This window comes from Erinaceus europaeus, chromosome 2 (assembly GCF_950295315.1).
Source record: "Erinaceus europaeus chromosome 2, mEriEur2.1, whole genome shotgun sequence".
Lineage (NCBI taxonomy): Eukaryota > Metazoa > Chordata > Mammalia > Eulipotyphla > Erinaceidae > Erinaceus > Erinaceus europaeus.
Window position 1 is genome coordinate 4531904 of NC_080163.1, and position 18223 is coordinate 4550126.

An 18223-nucleotide genomic window follows, 5' to 3' on the forward strand; every position below is an offset into this window, starting at 1 on the left:
AATGAAAAAAAAAAGCAGTGGTGAAATTATACATGCATGAGGCCCCAGCTCTGTGAGACAGAGGCAGAGAGACGGAGAGAAAGTGCAGGCGGCTGGCCAGGTGACCCTGTGGAGGCTGTCACCACCAAGGACAGTCCTGCAGGTGTGAGAAGACTCTGTGAGCCCCCCATAGCCAGGACCACCCCCCCACAAACAGGGTCAGCAGCCCCCAATGCCAGCTGCTTCTCCCTGTGGTCACACAGCCATCAGGGGGCTGACTTAGGGAGGGGAGTCCCAGCAGAACCCCAGCTCTGCCTCAGCCCTAAGGAACGGTTGAGGGGAGCAGCCAGTAGAAGTCAGCCAGCCGGGGCCCAGTGACCCTCCCTGGTGACACGCAAACCAACAACATACCTCTTTTTTTTTTCCTTTACAGATCGAGAGGATCAGTCCATTCTCTGCACGTGAGTAATCTCGAAGGGACTTCCCAGATGGGACCGGCAGGCCTTGGAAGGGGTGCGGCGTACCTCACACGTCCTCGCTGACCTCTTTCCCTCCCCTCGTTCCCCTCAATTCTCTCTGTAGTGGGGAGTCTGGGGCCGGGAAGACAGAAAACACCAAGAAGGTCATCCAGTACCTCGCCCATGTGGCCTCCTCACCCAAAGGCCGGAAGGAGCCGGGCGTCCCGGTAAGTGACCGTGGGTAGCACCCTTCTCTCAAGGTTCCCAACCCCCAGCTCCACCTCCTTCCCAGAGGACCCTGGGCCTAGGCCTGGCAACCCGTGTTAGCTGTGCTCTGTCTGGGGTGGGAGTGAGGCGGGGAGGCGGGGGCCCCTTCCTGGACCAGCATCCAGCACACAGTAGGTGCTTATTCTGCCGGGCACCTACTGTGCGCCAGCCCCAGGGCTGCTCTTTTCCGTTTTGGTCAGCTCTAAGGCTTTACTGCCTCAGGCTGACTATTCAGAGAGACAGAGGCCACAACACTGAAGCTTCCTCCAGTGGGCAGGGGGCCAGGCTGCAGCCTGGGTCACGTGCACGGCAGTGCAGGTGTCTAGCGAGCTATCTCGCTATCTCACCGGCCCTGCAGGGTTTGCCTGGCCGCAGAATATGGATGCCAGGTGGGCTAATCCTTCTGCTCAGAGGCACTCGGTGGTGGTGGTGTGGGTAGGGGGCGCTCCTCCTGTTTCTTTTAAATATTTTATCTATTTATTGGACAGAGACAGAGAAAAATTGAGAAGGGACAGGAGAGAGACGGAGAGAGACAGATACCTGCAACCCTGCTTCACTGCTTGGTGAAGCTTCCCCTCTGCAAGTGGGGAGAGGGAGCTTGAACCCGGGTCCTTGTACATCGTAGCATGCGCTCCACCAGGTGTGCCACCACCCGGCCCTGTCCCACCCTGGGGGAGCCCCGGGTCACACACTGAGACCCCCCCCCACCTGGGCACCGTGGTCCCCTGGGCCAGCCCATAGCCCACGGCCTGTGTCCCAGGCCCCTGGTCTCTGCCCTACCCCCCGCGGTTCACCTGTGCCTGTCCACGTTGCATGTGCTGCGTCCTGGTCCTGTCCCGTTCCGTGTCCCGCTCTGTGTCTCGTGTCCTGTGACCTCAGGCCTCCGCCAGCACCTTGTCTTATGTGAGTAGCAAGGGGTCACCCCAAGTCTCCCCAGCCCACGGTCTCCCTGGCTGTGGAGTCCCAGACACCATGACCACACTTGCCACGGAGAGCCACACTGGCCTGGGTGTCAGTCCTACTGTGTGCATGCCAGCCCTACTGTGTGCTCTAGCCCAGGGCTCATGCTAGCAAGCAGTAGGGCTGCCTTGTTGTGTGATTCAGCCTCCTCACCCCCAGGATTTGTGTTAAACCTACTGTGTGCATGCAGACTGACCCCAGATGCCAGCAGGGCACTGACACAGGCCTGCGTGTGTTTACCTGTCGCTAGGAAGGAGCAGGGCTCTGCTTGGTGCTGTGTGTGGTGGTGCCAGGGCTGGACCTGCAGGTGCCCAGGGCAGAGCCCCCCACCCCTCACCAAGACTGTCCCATCTCGGCCTGTGTGACTCTGTTTGCAGGAGTCTGAAGAGTCGGGCGTGTGCTGGGCCCCATGGTGCAGTCTTCGAGCCTTGTCTTTTGTTTCTGTTTCTTCTTGTTGTTGTCACAAGGGCTTCACTGATGAGTTTTTTATTTTTAATTATTTTAAAAATATTTATTCCCTTTTGTTGTCCTTGTTGTTTTATTGTTATAGTTATTATTGATGTCGTCGTTGTTGGATAGGACAGAGAGAAATGGAGAGAGGAGGGGAAGACAGAGAGGGGGAGAGAAAGACAGACACCTGCAGACCTGCTTCACCGCCTGTGAAGCGACTCCCCTGCAGGTGGGGAGCCGGGGGCTCGAACTGGGATCTTTTATTTTTAATTTTTTCCCTAGTTCTCTCTCCCTCTCTCTTGTGTTAATAAATAAATACATCTTTGGCTGGGGAGATAACATAAAGCTTATGCAAAGCGACTTCCACGCAGCAAAGGTCTGGGGTTCAATCCCCAGCACCACCATCAGCCAGAGCGGAGCAGGGCTCTGGTCTCTCTGTGTTGCTATCTATCTCTCTCCTTAAATAAAATATGCAAAAAAGAGACAGAGACAGATAGATGATGGAGCTGCAGCCCTGCTTCACTGACTGTGAAGCTTTCCCCTCTGCAGGTGGGGACTGGGGGCCTGAACCCGGGTTCTTACGCATTGTAACATGTGTGCTCAACAGGTACGCCACCGCCCGGCCCCTCTTAAATGTTTTTGGTTTTGGTTCATGAATGAGAGAGAGAACCAGAACAGTATTCTGGCCCATGTGGCATCAGGGTTTGAACTCAGGACCTCACTCATGCAAGTCCTGCCCTCCAGTGCTGAACCACCCCTCAGGCCACGTCAGATATTTGCTGTGTCCCAGACACTTGGACACTTTGCTGTGGGGCGACCTTCTTTTTTTCTTTCTTTTTAACAGGTTAGTGATTTTATTTTCATGGGTGAGATACCGAGAGAAAGACAGAGAGCTCTGGCTTACAGTGGTGCTGGGGACTGAACCTGGGAGCTTGGATGCCCCGGCATGAAAGTCTTTGGAAGAACCACTGTGCTGTCTCCCCAGCCCCTGTGGGTCTGTTTCCCTTTTCATTCAGATTCTGCGAGCACAGCCGGGGAGGTGGCTCAGTAGCTCAGACACAGGCTTTGTGGGCGTGAGGCAGGAGGCAGGATTCCAGCTCCCATCAAATAGAGAAATCCTAAAGGAGGAGAAGGGGAATCCTTGCTTGTTTTTCCTTTCTATTCTCACTGGATCTGACAGAGAGAAACTGAGAGGGGTTAGGGAGGGAGAGAGGCAGAGAGACACCTGCAGCCCTGCTTCACAGCTCGTGAAGAGTTCTCCTGCAGGTGGGGATGGGACTCAAACCTGGGCCCTTGCACCTGATAGTGTGTGTGCTCAACCAGGCATGCCGCTACCCAGCCACCGAGGAATTATTGTTATTGTTGTTGTTATTACTGTAGGGCCCATCAAGATAGAAGGTCCCATGTCACTAGAAGAAGCTCTGGTGTGATAGCATCTCCCTCGCACTGTCTGTCTATCTTCTATCTGTCTGTCTGTCTCTCTCTCTCTTTCTCTCTCTCTCTCTCTCTGTGTGTGTCTGAATGAGAAAGAGATTCAAAAGGAGAAACCATGTACGCACAGGGCCTCAGTTACACACAAACGCACACACACAATTCCACACTACACCCATCACAACAGTCGGGTGCAGTGGGATTCTCCCCCCTCACCCCCTGTGCTGGGGAGTGGCCGACCCCAGCAGGTGGGGACTGTGCTCCCAAGTGTCTGCACATGTGTCTGTGCTCTTGAAAGTGAGAGTCTTGTTATGAGGTGATTATTATTATTATTATTATTATCTTTATTTATTGGATAGAGATAGCCAGAAATCAAGAAGGAAGGGAGAGGGAGACCCCTGCAGCCCTGCTTCACCACTCGTGAAGCTTCCCCCCTGCAGGTGGGGACGGGGGGCTTGAACCTGGGTTCTTGCACATTGTAACATGTGTGCTCAGCAGATGCACCACCGCCCGACCCCGTATTTTTCTTTTTATTATGATTTGTAGGAACGGGACAGGATGGCAGCATAGGCCTTGTCCAGTAGGTACTTGTGATGGTTTTGTCACCAGGGCACCGACATGATTCCACTATTCCCAGTGGCCGCTCTGTTTGGTAGAGGGTGAGAGACAGACGTAGAGAGGGAGAGGGAAATAGAGAAAGAGAGAGACACCTGCGACACTGGTCCAGCACTCACGAAGCCTTGAACCTGCGTCCTTGCAGGTGTAACGTGCACTCTATGGGCTATGTCTGTTGCACACGGTGTCTCTGGGAGATGCTGCCTTCACTGAGGAGGGGAGCCAAGGGAGTCGGGCGGTAGCGCAGCGGGTTAAGCGCAGGTGGCGCAAAGCGCAAGGACCGGCATAAGGATCCCAGTTCGAGCCCCCGGCTCCCCACCTGCAGGAGAGTCGCTTCACAGGCGGTGAAGCAGGTCTGCAGGTGTCTGTCTTTCTCTCCCCCTCTCTGTCTTTCCCTCCTCTCTCCATTTCTCTCTGTCCTATCCATCAATGACAACATCAATAACAGCAACAATAATAACTACAATAAAAAGGGCAATAAAAAGGGAAAATAAGTAAATAAAAAAGTTAGCCTAGACTTATTCCTCCATAACTTATATAAAAAAAAGAGGGGAGCCAAGTCCTGGATGCAGGGAAGTGGCAGCACCCCCCACTCAGACCCCCCACCCCTCACCCTCACCCGCGGCCTCTCACAAGCCCCCACCCTGCAGGGTGAGCTGGAGCGGCAGCTTCTTCAGGCCAACCCCATCCTGGAGGCCTTCGGCAATGCCAAGACCGTGAAGAACGACAACTCTTCCCGATTCGTGAGTGGGGGGTGCAGTAGAGGGATGCCAAGGGCTGGGCAGGAGGGGGCGGGAGGCTACGGGGGCAACAGGATATGTGGTCTGTGGAGGGAGGCCCCTGCGTGTGAGGGAGGAGGGGCTGGGGGACCCTGGGTGTGAGGGAGGAGGGGCTGGGGGTCCCTGCGTGTGAGGGAGGAGGGGCTGGGGGACCCTGGTTGTGATGGAGGAGGGGCTGGGGGACCCCTGAGTCTGAGGGAGGAGGGGCTGGAGGTCTAGACCTTGCATTGTCCCAGTAGCTCCTACTTGGCACCTGATGATTGGGGGGCTTTAGTGGGTAGGGAGAGCAAGCCTGTGGGTGTGCGTGTGGGGAGCAGACACCCTCAGGGAAGCCCCCTCTCTCACAGGGCAAGTTCATCCGCATCAACTTTGACGTGGCCGGCTACATCGTGGGCGCCAACATCGAGACCTGTATCCTCTCTCAGCCCCAGGCTCCCAGGCTCCCAGGCAGATGGACAGCAGGCACCCATGGGACCCAAGCTCCCTGCTGGGTGGGACCCAGCCATGGCTCCTAGGACCAGGCCAGCTCAGTCTGGCTGCGGGGGTGGGTTCCCAGGTCTGGGGGAGCCTCCCCACATTGTAACGATGATGGGTACACAGAGGCTGGCGGGTGGGGGGTTCAGACATGGACAGCGTCCTGTCTGCCTTCAGTCCTGGCCCCGTGGGGCTCACACAGGACAGGTGTGATCCCCCCCAGCAAGGAGAGGTGACGACCAGGTGAAGGATGCGTGGGGGCTGGCGTGGGGTCCCCGCCCCTCGCCCTGGCCCTTGACTGTAGCGCAGACCTGCTGGAGAAGTCGCGGGCCATCCGCCAGGCCAAGGACGAGTGCAGCTTCCACATCTTCTACCAGCTGCTGGGGGGCGCCGGCGAGCAGCTCAAAGGTCAGCGTCAGCCGACCCTGGGGTCCGGGTGGGGGCTCCCTCCCTCCCCCTGCCCCTCCTGGCTCCTCTCCTGAACTGCCTCATACCTGCACCCCACGGCTCTCCCATCGGCACCCCAGCACGGCCGCCGGGCTCCCCGCTGTCTCTGGGGACGGTCCCCCTTGAGTGTGGCTTTGACTGCTGCCCCCACACCTGCATTTTCCTCAGGCTCCTTCCACCCCATGGCTTCTGACCCTCCATGCTCACTGCTGCCTCCCCCCATGATGGGGCTCCTGGAGGCCCCTGCACCCCAGCGTTTCTGCCAGGGGCTGGTTCTCACTTGCTCTAGGAAAGCAGAGCGTGTGAGGGAGGAGGGACTGAGGGACCCCTGAGTCTGAGGGAGGAGGGGCTGGGGACCCCTGGGTGTGAGCGAGGAGGGGCTGGGGACCCCTGGGTGTGAGCGAGGAGGGGCTGGGGGACCCCTGGGTGTGAGCGAGGAGGGGCTGGGGGACCCCTGGGTCTGAGGGAGGAGGGGCTGGGGGACCCCTGGGTGTGGGGGAGGAGGGGCTGGGGGACCCCTGGGTCTGAGGGAGGAGGGGCTGGGGGACCCCTGGGTGTGAGGGAGGAGGGGCTGGGGGCCCTGGGTGTGAGGGAGGAGGGGCTGGGGGACCCCTGGGTGTGAGGGAGGAGGGGATGGGGGACCCCTGGGTGTGAGCGAGGAGGGGCTGGGGGACCCCTGAGTCTGGGGAAGGAGGGGCTGGGGACCCCTGGGTCTGGGGAAGGAGAGGCTGGGAGACCCCTGGGTCTGGGGGAGGAGGGGCTGGGGGACCCCTGGGTCTGAGGAAGGAGAGGCTGGGAGACCCCTGGGTCTGGGGAAGGAGGGGCTGGGGACCCCTGGGTCTGGGGAAGTGAGGCTGGGAGACCCCTGGGTCTGGGGGAGGAGGGGCTGTGGGACCCCTGGGTCTGAGGAAGGAGGGGCTGGGGACCCCTGGGTCTGGGGAAGGAGAGGCTGGGAGACCCCTGGCTCTGATGGGGGTGAAGCTGGGGGATGCCTGGGTGTGAGGGAGGAGGGGCTGGGGGACCCCTGGGTCTGAGGTGGGTGGGGCTGGGGGGCCCTGGGTGTAGGGAGGTGACTTTGAGGGCCCCTGGGTGTGAGGAAGGAGGGGCTGGCAGTCCCTCTGGAAGGAGGGGAGAGGCAAGGATGTCTCACTGGTAGAAGGGGAGGCCAGGTCTCCTGCGGCTGGAGGGTGAGCTGCCCTGGGAGGGCGGCCCTGACTGGATGCTGACCTTGGCCTCCCACCCTGCCCGGCCGCAGCCGACCTGCTTCTGGAACCCTGCTCCCAGTACCGCTTCCTCAGCAACGGGCCGTCCTCCACCCCCGGCCAGGAGCGCGAGCTCTTCCAGGAGACGCTGGAGTCCCTGAGAGTCCTGGGCTTCACCCACGAGGAAATTACCTGTGAGTCGCAACCCCTGCCCCCAGCCCCCTCCCCCGGTGGGGGGACCCCGCCTTTCTTGCCTCGGGTTGACATGGAGAGGGCAGAGGAGGGGATGGGGCACAACTTGGAATTGGGGTCTGGGGCTGGCAAGATGGCTTCCTGGAGAGAGCGTCGCTGTGCCCTGCAGGAGGCCCGGGGTCCAGCACGGGCCTCGTGGCACCATGGAAATGCCGAGCTGTAGTCTTTCCTCTCCCTCTGTCTCTGTCTGGTCTAGTTGTTTCTTTGTGGGTTTTTTTGTTTGTTTGTTTTTTGTTTTTGTCTTTTAATATTTATTTATTTCCTTTTGTTGCCTTTGTTATTTTATTGTTGTAGTGATTGTTGTTATTGAGGTTGTTGTTGTTGGATAGGACAGAGAGAAATGGAGAGAGGAGGGGAAGACAGAGAGGGGGAGAGAAAGACAGACACCTGCAGACCTGCTTCACCGCCTGGGAAGCGACTCCCCTGCAGGTGGGGAGCTGGGAGCTCGAACCAGGATCCTTACGCCGGTCCCTGCGCTTTGTGCCACCTGCGCTTAACCCGCTGCGCCACCGCCCGACCCCCTGTTTCTTTGTTTTTTGTTTTCCCCAATCCACTGCTCAGCTCTGACTGATGAGGGTGCTGGGGATTGAACCTGGGACCTGGAGCCTCAGGCATGAGAGTCTTTTTGCAGAACCACTGTGCTGTCTCCCTTGCCCTCCCGCTGTCATTCTGTCTGAAAAAGTCAGCCCAGGCAGTGAAACCCAGGAAATGGGACATACACAAAGGAAAAAATGAAAGAAAGAAAAAGAAGAAGGAGGAGGAGGAGGAGTGAGGGAGGGGGAGGGAGGAAGAAAAGAACAGAAAAGAAGGAAGAAAGAAAGGAAAGAAGGAAGGAAGGAGGGAAAAGAAAGAATTAGAAAGGACGCACTTGCAGGCCTCACACATGGGTTTGATCCTTGGTTCTCTCCCACCCCTTCTCCCCCCTCCCCAAATAAAAAGGAAGAGCCTTCTGATGATAGTGAGGTTGGAGCAGGGGCCTGGGTTTGCCAAGGAAGCAGAAAGAACCATTGAGGCTGTAGGAACAGCCTGTGCAAAGGCCCTGGGGCACGTCAGGCCTGCTGGAGGAACTGAAGCTTGTCAGTCTCATGGAGCCGAGGAGGAAATGGAGCTGCAGAGACAGGGGAGGGGGAAGGGCCGGCGAGAGGAGGCCCCAAGGCCAACCTGGGGTGCAGCTGGGAGCAGAGGAGGGCCGGGTGAGCTCTGGGAGGGCTGCAGCCAGGGGGCACCCTAGGCCTGGGGTTGGGGGCAGAGCCTGCCCTGCCCTGCCTGGTGGGGCGCACTGAGCAGCTTGTCTGGTCACCCTAGTGGCTGCTCTGTTGTCCCCCGCCACACACACACACACACACACACACACACACACACACACACCTTCTCCTGTGGTGCCAAGGAACAAACCCAGGGCCTGAGTAGAGGCCTCCCTGGCCCATTTCATAAAGATTTATTTGTTTGTTTGTTTATTTATTTATGAGAGAGAACAGAAAAGAAAAAGGCAGCAGGACTCTGGCATCTGTCATACCTGGAATCAAACTCAGAGTCTCATGCTTGAGAGTCTAAGGGTCCGTCCACTGCGCCACCTCCCGGGCTGCAGCCCTGGCCCCTTTCTGCTTAAATCCTTTAGTGGCGCCGCAGGTGGCACACCAAGTTGAGCGCACACACCACAGGGCTCAAGCCCCCGGTCCCCACCTGCAAGGGGGAGAGCTTCACGAGTGATGAGGCAGAGCTGCAGGGGTCTCTGTCTCTTTTTCTTTCACTGTCCTCCCTCTCAATTGCTCTCTGTCCTAACAAGTTAAATGAATTTTTTTTTTAAGATTTTAAAAAAATATTTATTTACTCCCTTTTGTTGCCCTTGTTGTTTTATTGTTGTAGGTATTGTTGATGCCGTCGTTGTTGGATAGGACAGAGAGAAATGGAGAGAGGAGGGGAAGACAGAGAGAGAGGGGAGAGAAAGACAGACACCTGCAGACCTGCTTCACCGCCTGTGAAGCGACTCCCTTGCAGGTGGGGAGATTTTTTTGTTTTTTTTTTTTGTTAAATCCTTTACTTAGAGAAGGAGTAACAGTTTGGGAAATAACACAGGACTTGCACGCCAAGGGTCCTGGTTCGACTCCTCTTGCCGTGTGTACCAGAAAGAAGTTCTGGCTTCTCTCTCTCATGTGAGACTCACATGCTATCTTGTACAAAGTAAACAAAATACAAAACAAAATAAATAGACAAAACAAGGGGGCCGGACGGTAGCGCAGCGGGTTAAGCGCACGTGGCACAAAGCACAAGGACCTGTGTAAGGATCCCAGTTTGAGCCCCCGGCTCCCCACCTGCAGGGGAGTCGCTTCGCAAGTGGTGAAGCAGGTCTGCAGGTGTCTGTCTTTCTCTCCCTCTCTCTGTCTTCCCCTCCTCTCTCCATTTCTCTCTGTCCTGTCCAACAACAATGACAGCAATAACTACAATAAAACAACAACGGCAGCAAAAAGGGAAAAATAGCCTCCAGGAGCAGTGGATTTGTAGTGCAGGCACCGAGCCGCAGCAATAACCCTGGAGGTAAAATAAATAAATAAATAAAACACAACAAATATATATATATATATATATATATATATATATATATATATATATATATATATCCTTTTTTAAGAGAGAGGTAGAAACAGAGAGGGAGAGAAACCCAGCACTGCTCCACCATCATGGAGCTCTCCCTGGTATTGTGCATGGTCCTCCCATGTGGTGTCAGGATTGAATCCACCTGCAAACAAGTCATCTCTTTTTTTGTTTGTTTGTTTTCACCTTTCTAGTCAGGCTTGTAGCCTACCTAGGGGCTTTTTTTTTTTTAATTTAAGAAAGGAGACATTAAAAAACGTAGGATATGAGGGGTACAACTCCACACAGTTCCTACCACCCAATCTCCATATCCCATCCCCTCCCCTATAGCTTTCCCATTCTCTGTCCCTCTGGGAGCATGGACCCAAGGTCATTGTGGGATGCAGAAGGTAGAAGGTCTGGCTTCTGGAATTGCTTCCCCACTGAACACGGGTGTTGACTGGTGGATCCATACTCCCAGTCTGCCTCTCTCTTTCCCTAGTAGGGTGGGTCTCTGGGGAAGCGGAGCTCTAGGCCACATTGGTGGGGTCGTCTGTCCAGGGAAGCCTCGCCGGCATCATGCTGGCATCTGGAACCTGGTGGCTGAAAAGAGAGTTAACATACAAAGCCAAACAAATTGTTGAACAAAGGAGCTATTTTTTTAATGTGGTTTAAAATAAAGCCATTTTGGGGGAGTTGGGCGGTAGCGCAGCGGATTAAGCGCACGTGGCGCAAAGCACAAGGACCGGGGTAAGGATCCCGGTTCGAGCCCCCAGCTCCCCACCTGCAGGGGAATCGCTTCACAGGTGGTGAAGCAGGTCTGCAGGTGTCTGTCTTTCTCTCCCCCTCTCTGTCTTCCCCTCCTCTCTCCATTTCCCTCTGTCCTATCCAACAACAACAACATCATTAACAACACTAATAACTACAACAACAATAAACAACAACAAGGGCAACAAAAGAGAAAATAAATAAATATTAAAAAAATTTTTTTAATTTAAAAAAGAAAAAAAAGAAATCCATTTTGTTTCACCCATAGCTATGCAGTTAATCTACTGTGGTGGCACAATTTAGAGGAGGAAATAATTTAGTGCTGTTTACTGTGGATAACGGTGTTTTCATTACATGGAAGGCCTTTATACTCAAATAATTGTACTAGGTAGTTAAGACTAGCAGTCTCCCTCACATATTATGAATATTTCCCTCTTTTAAAATTTTGTTTACTGCATAGAGAAATTGAGAAAGGAGTGAGGGAGACAGAGAGGAGGAGAGAGGAGAGACACCTGCAGCCCTGCTTCACCACTCGTAAAGCGTCCCCCCTGTGTGTGGGGAGCAGGGGTTTGAACCTGGGTCTTTGTGCCTGGTAGCGTGTGTGTTCAGCCGGGTATACCACTCCCTGGCCCTCTCTTTCGCTCTCTTAACCCTTATTAATGTAGCATTGCCTCATGGCGTTATATTGGTTTTGAATATAGAAACTCTTAAACAGAAGTATTTTTGTATTTTGTATGAATTTATTGTTGGATAGAGACAGAGAGAAATTGAGAGGGGTTGGGGGAGAGGGTGAGAGAGACACCTGCAGCCCTGCTTCACCACTCGTGAAGCTTTCCCCTCCTGCAGGTGGGGACCAGAGGCTTGAACTTGGGTCCTTGCGCACTGTAATACGTGCGCTTAACCAGGTGCGCCACCACCCGGCCCCTTCAAAATAAGTGTTTCATTTTGATGAGACACACGGGAGGTGGCACAGCGCTCAGCTCTGGTACATGTGGTGCTGGCGATTGGACCTGGGGCCTCTGGGATGCAAGCCCTGCACTCTGCCCACTGTGCCACCTCCCTGTGTGGGGTGTTCACCAACAAACCCCCCCACACTTTTTTTTTTAATCAGTCATATCAGACGGATTAGAGGCCCGCTCCCGTCCTTAGAACCTCCTCGCAGACGATTATGTGAACACAGCCCAAGGCACAATGAGATCACCAACGCTGAGGTTCTCAGAGTTCTGGGAGTTGAGACTTGAATATGTTAATTTTCTTTTTTTTTGGGGGGGGGAGGTGGGGGCGTGGGTAGTTATTTGATCCCCAAAGACACATCGTCCTGACTTTTTTCCTGCCTGGTGTCTCGTTGTCTGGCTGTTCCTTCTCGCCAGTCCAGTGGAGACACAGTGGATTCAGGAGAGCGGGGCACCACCAGGGCGCGGCAGCCTTCTCGCCCTCTGTGCTTGGCCACCTCCCCAGGGCCGTGTTGACACAGGGCCTCAGCTTGTGTAACCTCAGCTGCCTCCTGCGTGTCTCCTTCTCCCCTGCAAACAAACCCAAAGACACTTGGTCCCTTGGGTGTGTCCCCCACGTCACCCTCTGCCCAGACACCCCAACACTCAGTCACCCCCAAGGCCCGCAGTTCCAAAACCAGGATCTGACAGCAGTCTCTGCGTGCGGCAATGAGGCCAGAATAGGACTTCAGCCTGGGGCTGGGAAGCGGCCTCTCACTGCCCCCACCTCCACACATACACACCCAGCCTTGGGTTCAGTCCCACTTCCTGCCTCTCCTTCCAGAACGGTTGCCAACCTTTGAGAAAAGACATCTTTTTCCTATGAACAGAGGCAGCCTTACTGCTGTTATTTTGTTTCTTCCCTTTTTTGGGGGGGTGGGGGGACTCAGTGCCTGCACTACAAATCCACTGCTCCTGTGGCCACTTTTTCCACTTTTGTTGTTGGATAGGACAGAAAGAAATTGAGAGAGAAGGGGAAGACAGAGAGGGGGAGAGAAAGACAGACACCTGCTTCACCGCTTGTGAGGCGACCCCTGGCAGTGGGGGAGCCGGGGCTCAAACCGGGAGCCTCGTGCTGGTCCTTGTGCTTCGTACTATATGCACTTAACCCAGGGTGCTGCCACCCGCCTCTCCCCGTTTTCTATCTGTTATACTTTATAGGACAGAGAGAAATTGAGAGGAATAGAGAGACAAAAAGGGAGAGAGACAGAGAGATACCTGCAGGCTTTCTTCACAGCACAGCTCTCAAAGCTTGCTCCTGCAGGTGAAGGGGCTCGAACCTGGATCCTTGTATGTAGTGAAGTGTGCACTTAACTGGATTTGCCACCGCCCAACCCCAGGGGTTTTGATTAGTTTGTTTGAAGGGCTGAGAGAGGACTCCCCCCACCCCCGGGTGTGTGTGCCCTACCCAGCACAGAGCCCTGGCTGCAGCAGGGGCAGATCTGTGACGAAACACCAATGCCCCTCCGAGTGTGTGTCTGTCCGTCCATCTGTCCTCCACTGCTCCCCCCCAATTCCTGGGGTCTTTATGCTTTTGCTGGAGCAGCAGAGCGTGGGGTCTCACAGTAGTTTCACCTTCAAGGGGTCTAGTGTTCAAGGGGTCTAGTGGGGGGGTGGGCAGATGAATGGAGTGGTGACCCTGCTGTGTGTGTAGGGGGGTAATCAGGGCAGCCCCTGGAGGAGGTGGTGCTGTACTGAGCCCCCAAAGCCAGGGGGAAGATGCCAGGTGTAGATGGTTGGGGAGGCTGCCTCTCTTGCCATCCGTGCCAAGGATGTTGCCCAGGGCCTCACGCAGGCAGAGCGGAGCCGGGAGACAGGTGTCAGCACACCCTCGCCTCCACCAGCGTTTGAGTTCGAGCAGAGGCTCAGTGTGCCTCCTCCCTGATGTGCCCAGAGCTCAGTGACCAGCGGGGTTCACTGGAAGCTCGGGGTCCCAGCCCCGAATCACACGCCCCCCTTTCTCCCAGCCATGCTTCGGATTGTCTCGGCTGTTCTCCAGTTTGGCAACATCGTGCTGATGAGAGAACGGAACACAGACCAGGCCTCCATGCCTGACAACACAGGTACCCCCACCCTGCCTGTTGGTGGGCTCCGGGACCCCCTTGTCCAAGCTCCGACCCTGCCTGTTGGTGGGCTCCGGGACCCCCTTGTCCAAGCTCCGACCCTGCCTGTTGGTGGGCTCCGGGACCCCCTTGTCCAAGCTCCGACCCTGCCTGTTGGTGGGCTCCGGGACCCCCTTGTCCAAGCTCCGACCCTGCCTGTTGGTGGGCTCCGGGACCCCCTTGTCCAAGCTCCGACCCTGCCTGTTGGTGGGCTCCGGGACCCCCTTGTCCAAGCTCCGACCCTGCCTGTTGGTGGGCTCCGGGACCCCCTTGTCCAAGCTCCGACCCTGCCTGTTGGTGGGCTCCGGGACCCCCTTGTCCAAGCTCCGACCCTGCCTGTTGGTGGGCTCCGGGACCCCCTTGTCCAAGCTCCGACCCTGCCTGTTGGTGGGCTCCGGGACCCCCTTGTCCAAGCTCCGACCCTGCCTGTTGGTGGGCTCCGGGACCCCCTTGTCCAAGCTCCGACCCTGCCTGTTGGTGGGCTCCGGGACCCCCTTGTCCAAGCTCCGACCCTGCCTGTTGGTGGGCTCCGGGACCCCCTTGTCCAAGCTCCGACCCTGCCTGTTGGTGGGCTCCGGGACCCCCTTGTCCAAGCTCCGACCCTGCCTGTTGGTGGGCTCCGGGACCCCCTTGTCCAAGCTCCGACTCCCAGCTCCTTGCCTGATGAGTCTCTAGGGAAATAAAAAATGGGGGGACATCAGTTAAGCGCACACACTTCAGCACACAAGGTTCTCGAGTTTGAGCCCCTGCTCCTCACCGGCAAGGGAGATGCTTCGTGAACAGAGAAGCAGGTCTGCAGCTGTCTGTCTTTCTCTCTTCCTCTCCCTTGTCCCCTCCCCTCTCAATTTCTCTCTGTTCTGTCAAAACACAAAAAAGGAAAAGAAAGAATACGACAAAAAAAAATTAGGATGAAAGAAAAAAGCTTGATGAGGAGGGAGGTGGAGGCTGGGAACCAGAGCATCACTCTGGCACCTGCACTGCTGAGGCTAGAACTCCAGACCTCATGCTTGAGAGCCCAGCACAATATCCACTGCACCACTTCCCGGGCGCCTGGCCTGCTGAGTCCTTCCCAGCAGAGGCTCTTCCACTTTTTTCCTGACTGTAACATGTGTGTGTTGGCACCTTTCCAGGTGAAGTATTTGTTTATTTATTTACTGTAATAGTAGACAGAGAGACCAGTGCACTGCTCAGCTGTGGGATAGGTGGCACTGGGGAATGAACCTGCAGCCTATAGGGAGCCTCAGCAGGCCAGTCTGGTGTGCTGCCACTGTCACGTATCTCCCCAGCCCACAGAGTCACATTTAATTTAGTTTTAAATTTCTTCTCATAGGGGTAGGAGAGACAGCATCATGAAAGCAAAAAACTTTCATGCCTGAGGCTCTGAGGTCCCAGGTTCAATCTCCAGCACCACCATCACCCAGATCTGAGCAGGGTTCTGACAAAAATAAATAAAAGTCTTTGCATATGCAACATTAGAAAAATTAACATTGGGGAGTAGGGGCGGTAGCGCAGCGGGTTAAGCGCACGTGGTGCAAAGTGCAAGGACCAGCAGAAGGATACTGGTCAGAGCCCCCGGTTCCCCACCTGCAGGGGAGTCGCTTCACAGGTGGTGAAGCAGGTCTGCAGGTGTCTGTCTTTCTCTTCCCCTTCTCTGTCTTCCCCTCCTCTCTCCATTTCTCTCTGTCCTATCCAACGACATCAACAACAACAGCATTAATAACTACAACAATAAAAATGGCAACAAAAGGGAAAATAAATAAATAAATATAAAAAAAGAAAAATTAACATTGGGGGAGTTGGGTGGTAGCACAGCTGGTTAAGTGCATGTGGCGCAAAGCGCAAGGACTGACAGAAGGATCCCGGCTTGAGCCCTTGGCTCCCCACCTGCAGGGGAGTCGCTTCACAGGTGGTGAAGCAGGTCTGCAGGTACTGGGGATTGAACCTGGGACCTCAGAGCCTCAGGCGCGAGAGTCTGAAACCACTGTGCTGAAAGCATTTTTTGAGAGACCTGTTGTGTGGCTGCACTTGCCCGTGTATCTGTCCCTCCTCACCCTCTGCCCCCCTCACCGCTAGACTTCTGTCGGCATGGCAATTGGAGTCTTTTGACCAGTTGGGTAGTTAGGTGGCATTTCCCTCTTTTTTTATACCACATAGAAGATCAGTTGATTTATTTTTATTTTTATTTATTTATTTTGCCTCCAGGGTTATTTCTGAGGCTCGGTGCCTCCACTATGAATCCACTACTCCTGGAGACTTTTTCCATTTGTTGTTGTTGTCATTGTTGGGCTATTGTTGCTTTTGTTGTTGGATAGACTATCGAGAAATCAAGAGAGGAGGGGAAGACAGGGGGGAGGGGGAGATAGACACCTGCTTCACCACAACCTGCTGGTCCTTCTGCTTTGCGCCACGTGTGCTTAGCCCGCTGTGCTACTGCCTGGCCCTCGACATAAAATAAATCTTAAAAAATAAACTAAGGGGAGCCAGAAGGTGGTGCAACAGGTTAAGTGCACATGGCACAAAGCGCAAGGACAGGCATAAGGATCCCTGTTTGAGCCCCCGGCTCCCCACCTGCAGGGGAGTCGCTTCACAGGCGGTGAAGCAGGTCTGCAGGTGTCTGTCTTTCTCTCTCCCTCTCTGTCTTCCCCTCCTCTCTCCATTTCTCTCTGTCCTATCCAACAACGACATCAATAAAAACAACAATAAACTACAACAATAAAAAAAAAGCAAGGGCAAGAAAAGGGAATAAATAAGTAAATTTTTTTTTAAAAAAAAAAAAGAAGAAAAAGCACACAGGACAGTAAAGGAGCAGCTGTCCGCTGCTGGTCCCACCTGAGCCCTCTGAGCACACTGGGCTGCTCCGGGGATTGAACCTGGCACTTCAGGGCCCTGTGCTCCAACACACGGAGACCTGCTGGGCCAGAAGACACACAGCCTCTGGCAGGGCGGCCAGGCCCCCCATCTGTGCGGCCTGCAGGGGGCTGGGGGTGGGGGGCTCGCTTCCCGGCTGATGGGGTCCTGGTGCCTCTCGCCCCCAGCTGCACAGAAGCTCTGTTGCCTCCTGGGCCTGGGGGTGACCGACTTCTCCCGGGCCCTGCTCACCCCCCGAATCAAAGTCGGCCGAGACTACGTGCAGAAGGCGCAGACCAAGGAGCAGGTGGGCCGGGCTGGGCCCCTCTGTTGTCTGTCCTGTTTGATTTTATTTTCCTCTCTTAGTCGCTCAGTTAACCTTTGCTTGGGCGCTGAGAGTAACAGCAGACAGAAAGGCCGGGCCGTTGCAGTGAGGCCATGGGGGGCCAGGTTATATAGGGAGGAATCAGCAAGCAGCAATGCCTTCTATGAAGGAAGGGGCTTGGGTGGTCCTGGAGGGCCTCCCTGTGGAGGTGACATTTGACCACAAGCAACCTAGGTGCTTCCAGACACAGGGGCCAACATGTGTCAAGGCCTTGGGACAGTTGGGGACATTCAGGTCAGGGAAGTTGAACTGGGCTGGAGGGGGGGGCTGGGGTGCCTGTGTGAGGAAAGGGTCTCCATGGCCCCAGTGAGGAGGTGGAGAGTGTCACCGGCCCCTCGCCCAGGGCCTGGGGATGGGCTGCAGCCCCTGTGCTCACAGCCCACCCGGCCCTGCCCGCAGGCTGACTTTGCACTCGAGGCCCTGGCCAAGGCCACCTACGAGCGCCTCTTCCGCTGGCTGGTGCTTCGGCTTAACCGCGCCCTGGACCGCAGCCCCCGGCAGGGCGCCTCCTTCCTCGGCATCCTGGACATCGCCGGCTTCGAGATCTTCCAGGTCTCTGCCCCCCCGAGTCTCTGCCCCCCCTTTGGATCTCTCATACCTTCTGTCTCTTCCCCCTGTCTCTTATGCTCCCTCCCCGTCTCTGTCTTTCCCCACTCTGGGTCTCTCACCCCTCACCCATCTCAGGTCTCTCCTGTTTGCCAAACAGGTCTCTCCCCCCAGGTCTCTCCCCGTCTTTGCCCCCAGGTCTCCCCGTCTTTGCCCCCAGGTCTCTCCCCGTCTTTGCCCCCAGGTCTCTCCCCGTCTTTGTCCCCAGGTCTCCCCGTCTTTGCCCCCAGGTCTCCCCGTCTTTGCCCCCAGGTCTCTCCCCGTCTTTGCCCCCAGGTCTCTCCCCGTCTTTGCCCCCAGGTGTCTCCCCGTCTTTGCCCCCAGGTCTCCCCGTCTTTGCCCCCAGGTGTCTCCCCGTCTTTGTCCCCAGGTGTCTCCCCGTCTTTGTCCCCAGGTCTCCCCGTCTTTGCCCCCAGGTCTCCCCGTCTTTGCCCCCAGGTCTCTCCCCGTCTTTGCCCCCAGGTGTCTCCCCGTCTTTGCCCCCAGGTCTCCCCATCTTTGCCCCCAGGTGTCTCCCCGTCTTTGCCCCCAGGTCTCCCCGTCTTTGCCCCCAGGTGTCTCCCCGTCTTTGCCCCCAGGTGTCTCCCCGTCTTTGCCCCCAGGTCTCCCCGTCTTTGCCCCCAGGTCTCTCCCCCCCT

At 56.0% G+C, this 18223-nt stretch overlaps 1 protein-coding gene and 1 long non-coding RNA gene across 7 annotated transcripts in view; both read left to right on the plus strand.

The window, feature by feature from the left end:
* MYH14 (myosin heavy chain 14) overlaps nt 1-18223 on the plus strand; it is a 94564-nt gene that overhangs the window by 24433 nt on the left and 51908 nt on the right. For 5 of the 6 annotated variants that reach the window (XM_060174736.1, XM_060174745.1, XM_060174749.1 and 2 more), the window contains exons 4-13: nt 413-440; nt 562-664; nt 1584-1607; nt 4811-4903; nt 5287-5350; nt 5723-5821; nt 7116-7256; nt 13613-13708; nt 16783-16901; nt 17379-17531. In XM_060174736.1, the coding sequence (XP_060030719.1) occupies nt 413-440; nt 562-664; nt 1584-1607; nt 4811-4903; nt 5287-5350; nt 5723-5821; nt 7116-7256; nt 13613-13708; nt 16783-16901; nt 17379-17531 (920 nt within the window). The remainder of the gene's footprint in view (nt 1-412; nt 441-561; nt 665-1583; nt 1608-4810; nt 4904-5286; nt 5351-5722; nt 5822-7115; nt 7257-13612; nt 13709-16782; nt 16902-17378; nt 17532-18223) is intronic. The other variant, XM_060174743.1, reaches the window with a different exon arrangement.
* On the plus strand, nt 17709-18211 carry LOC132533428 (uncharacterized). The gene is made up of 3 exons (XR_009545306.1): nt 17709-17837; nt 17910-18023; nt 18118-18211. It is a non-coding gene; the product is annotated as an uncharacterized LOC132533428 (long non-coding RNA).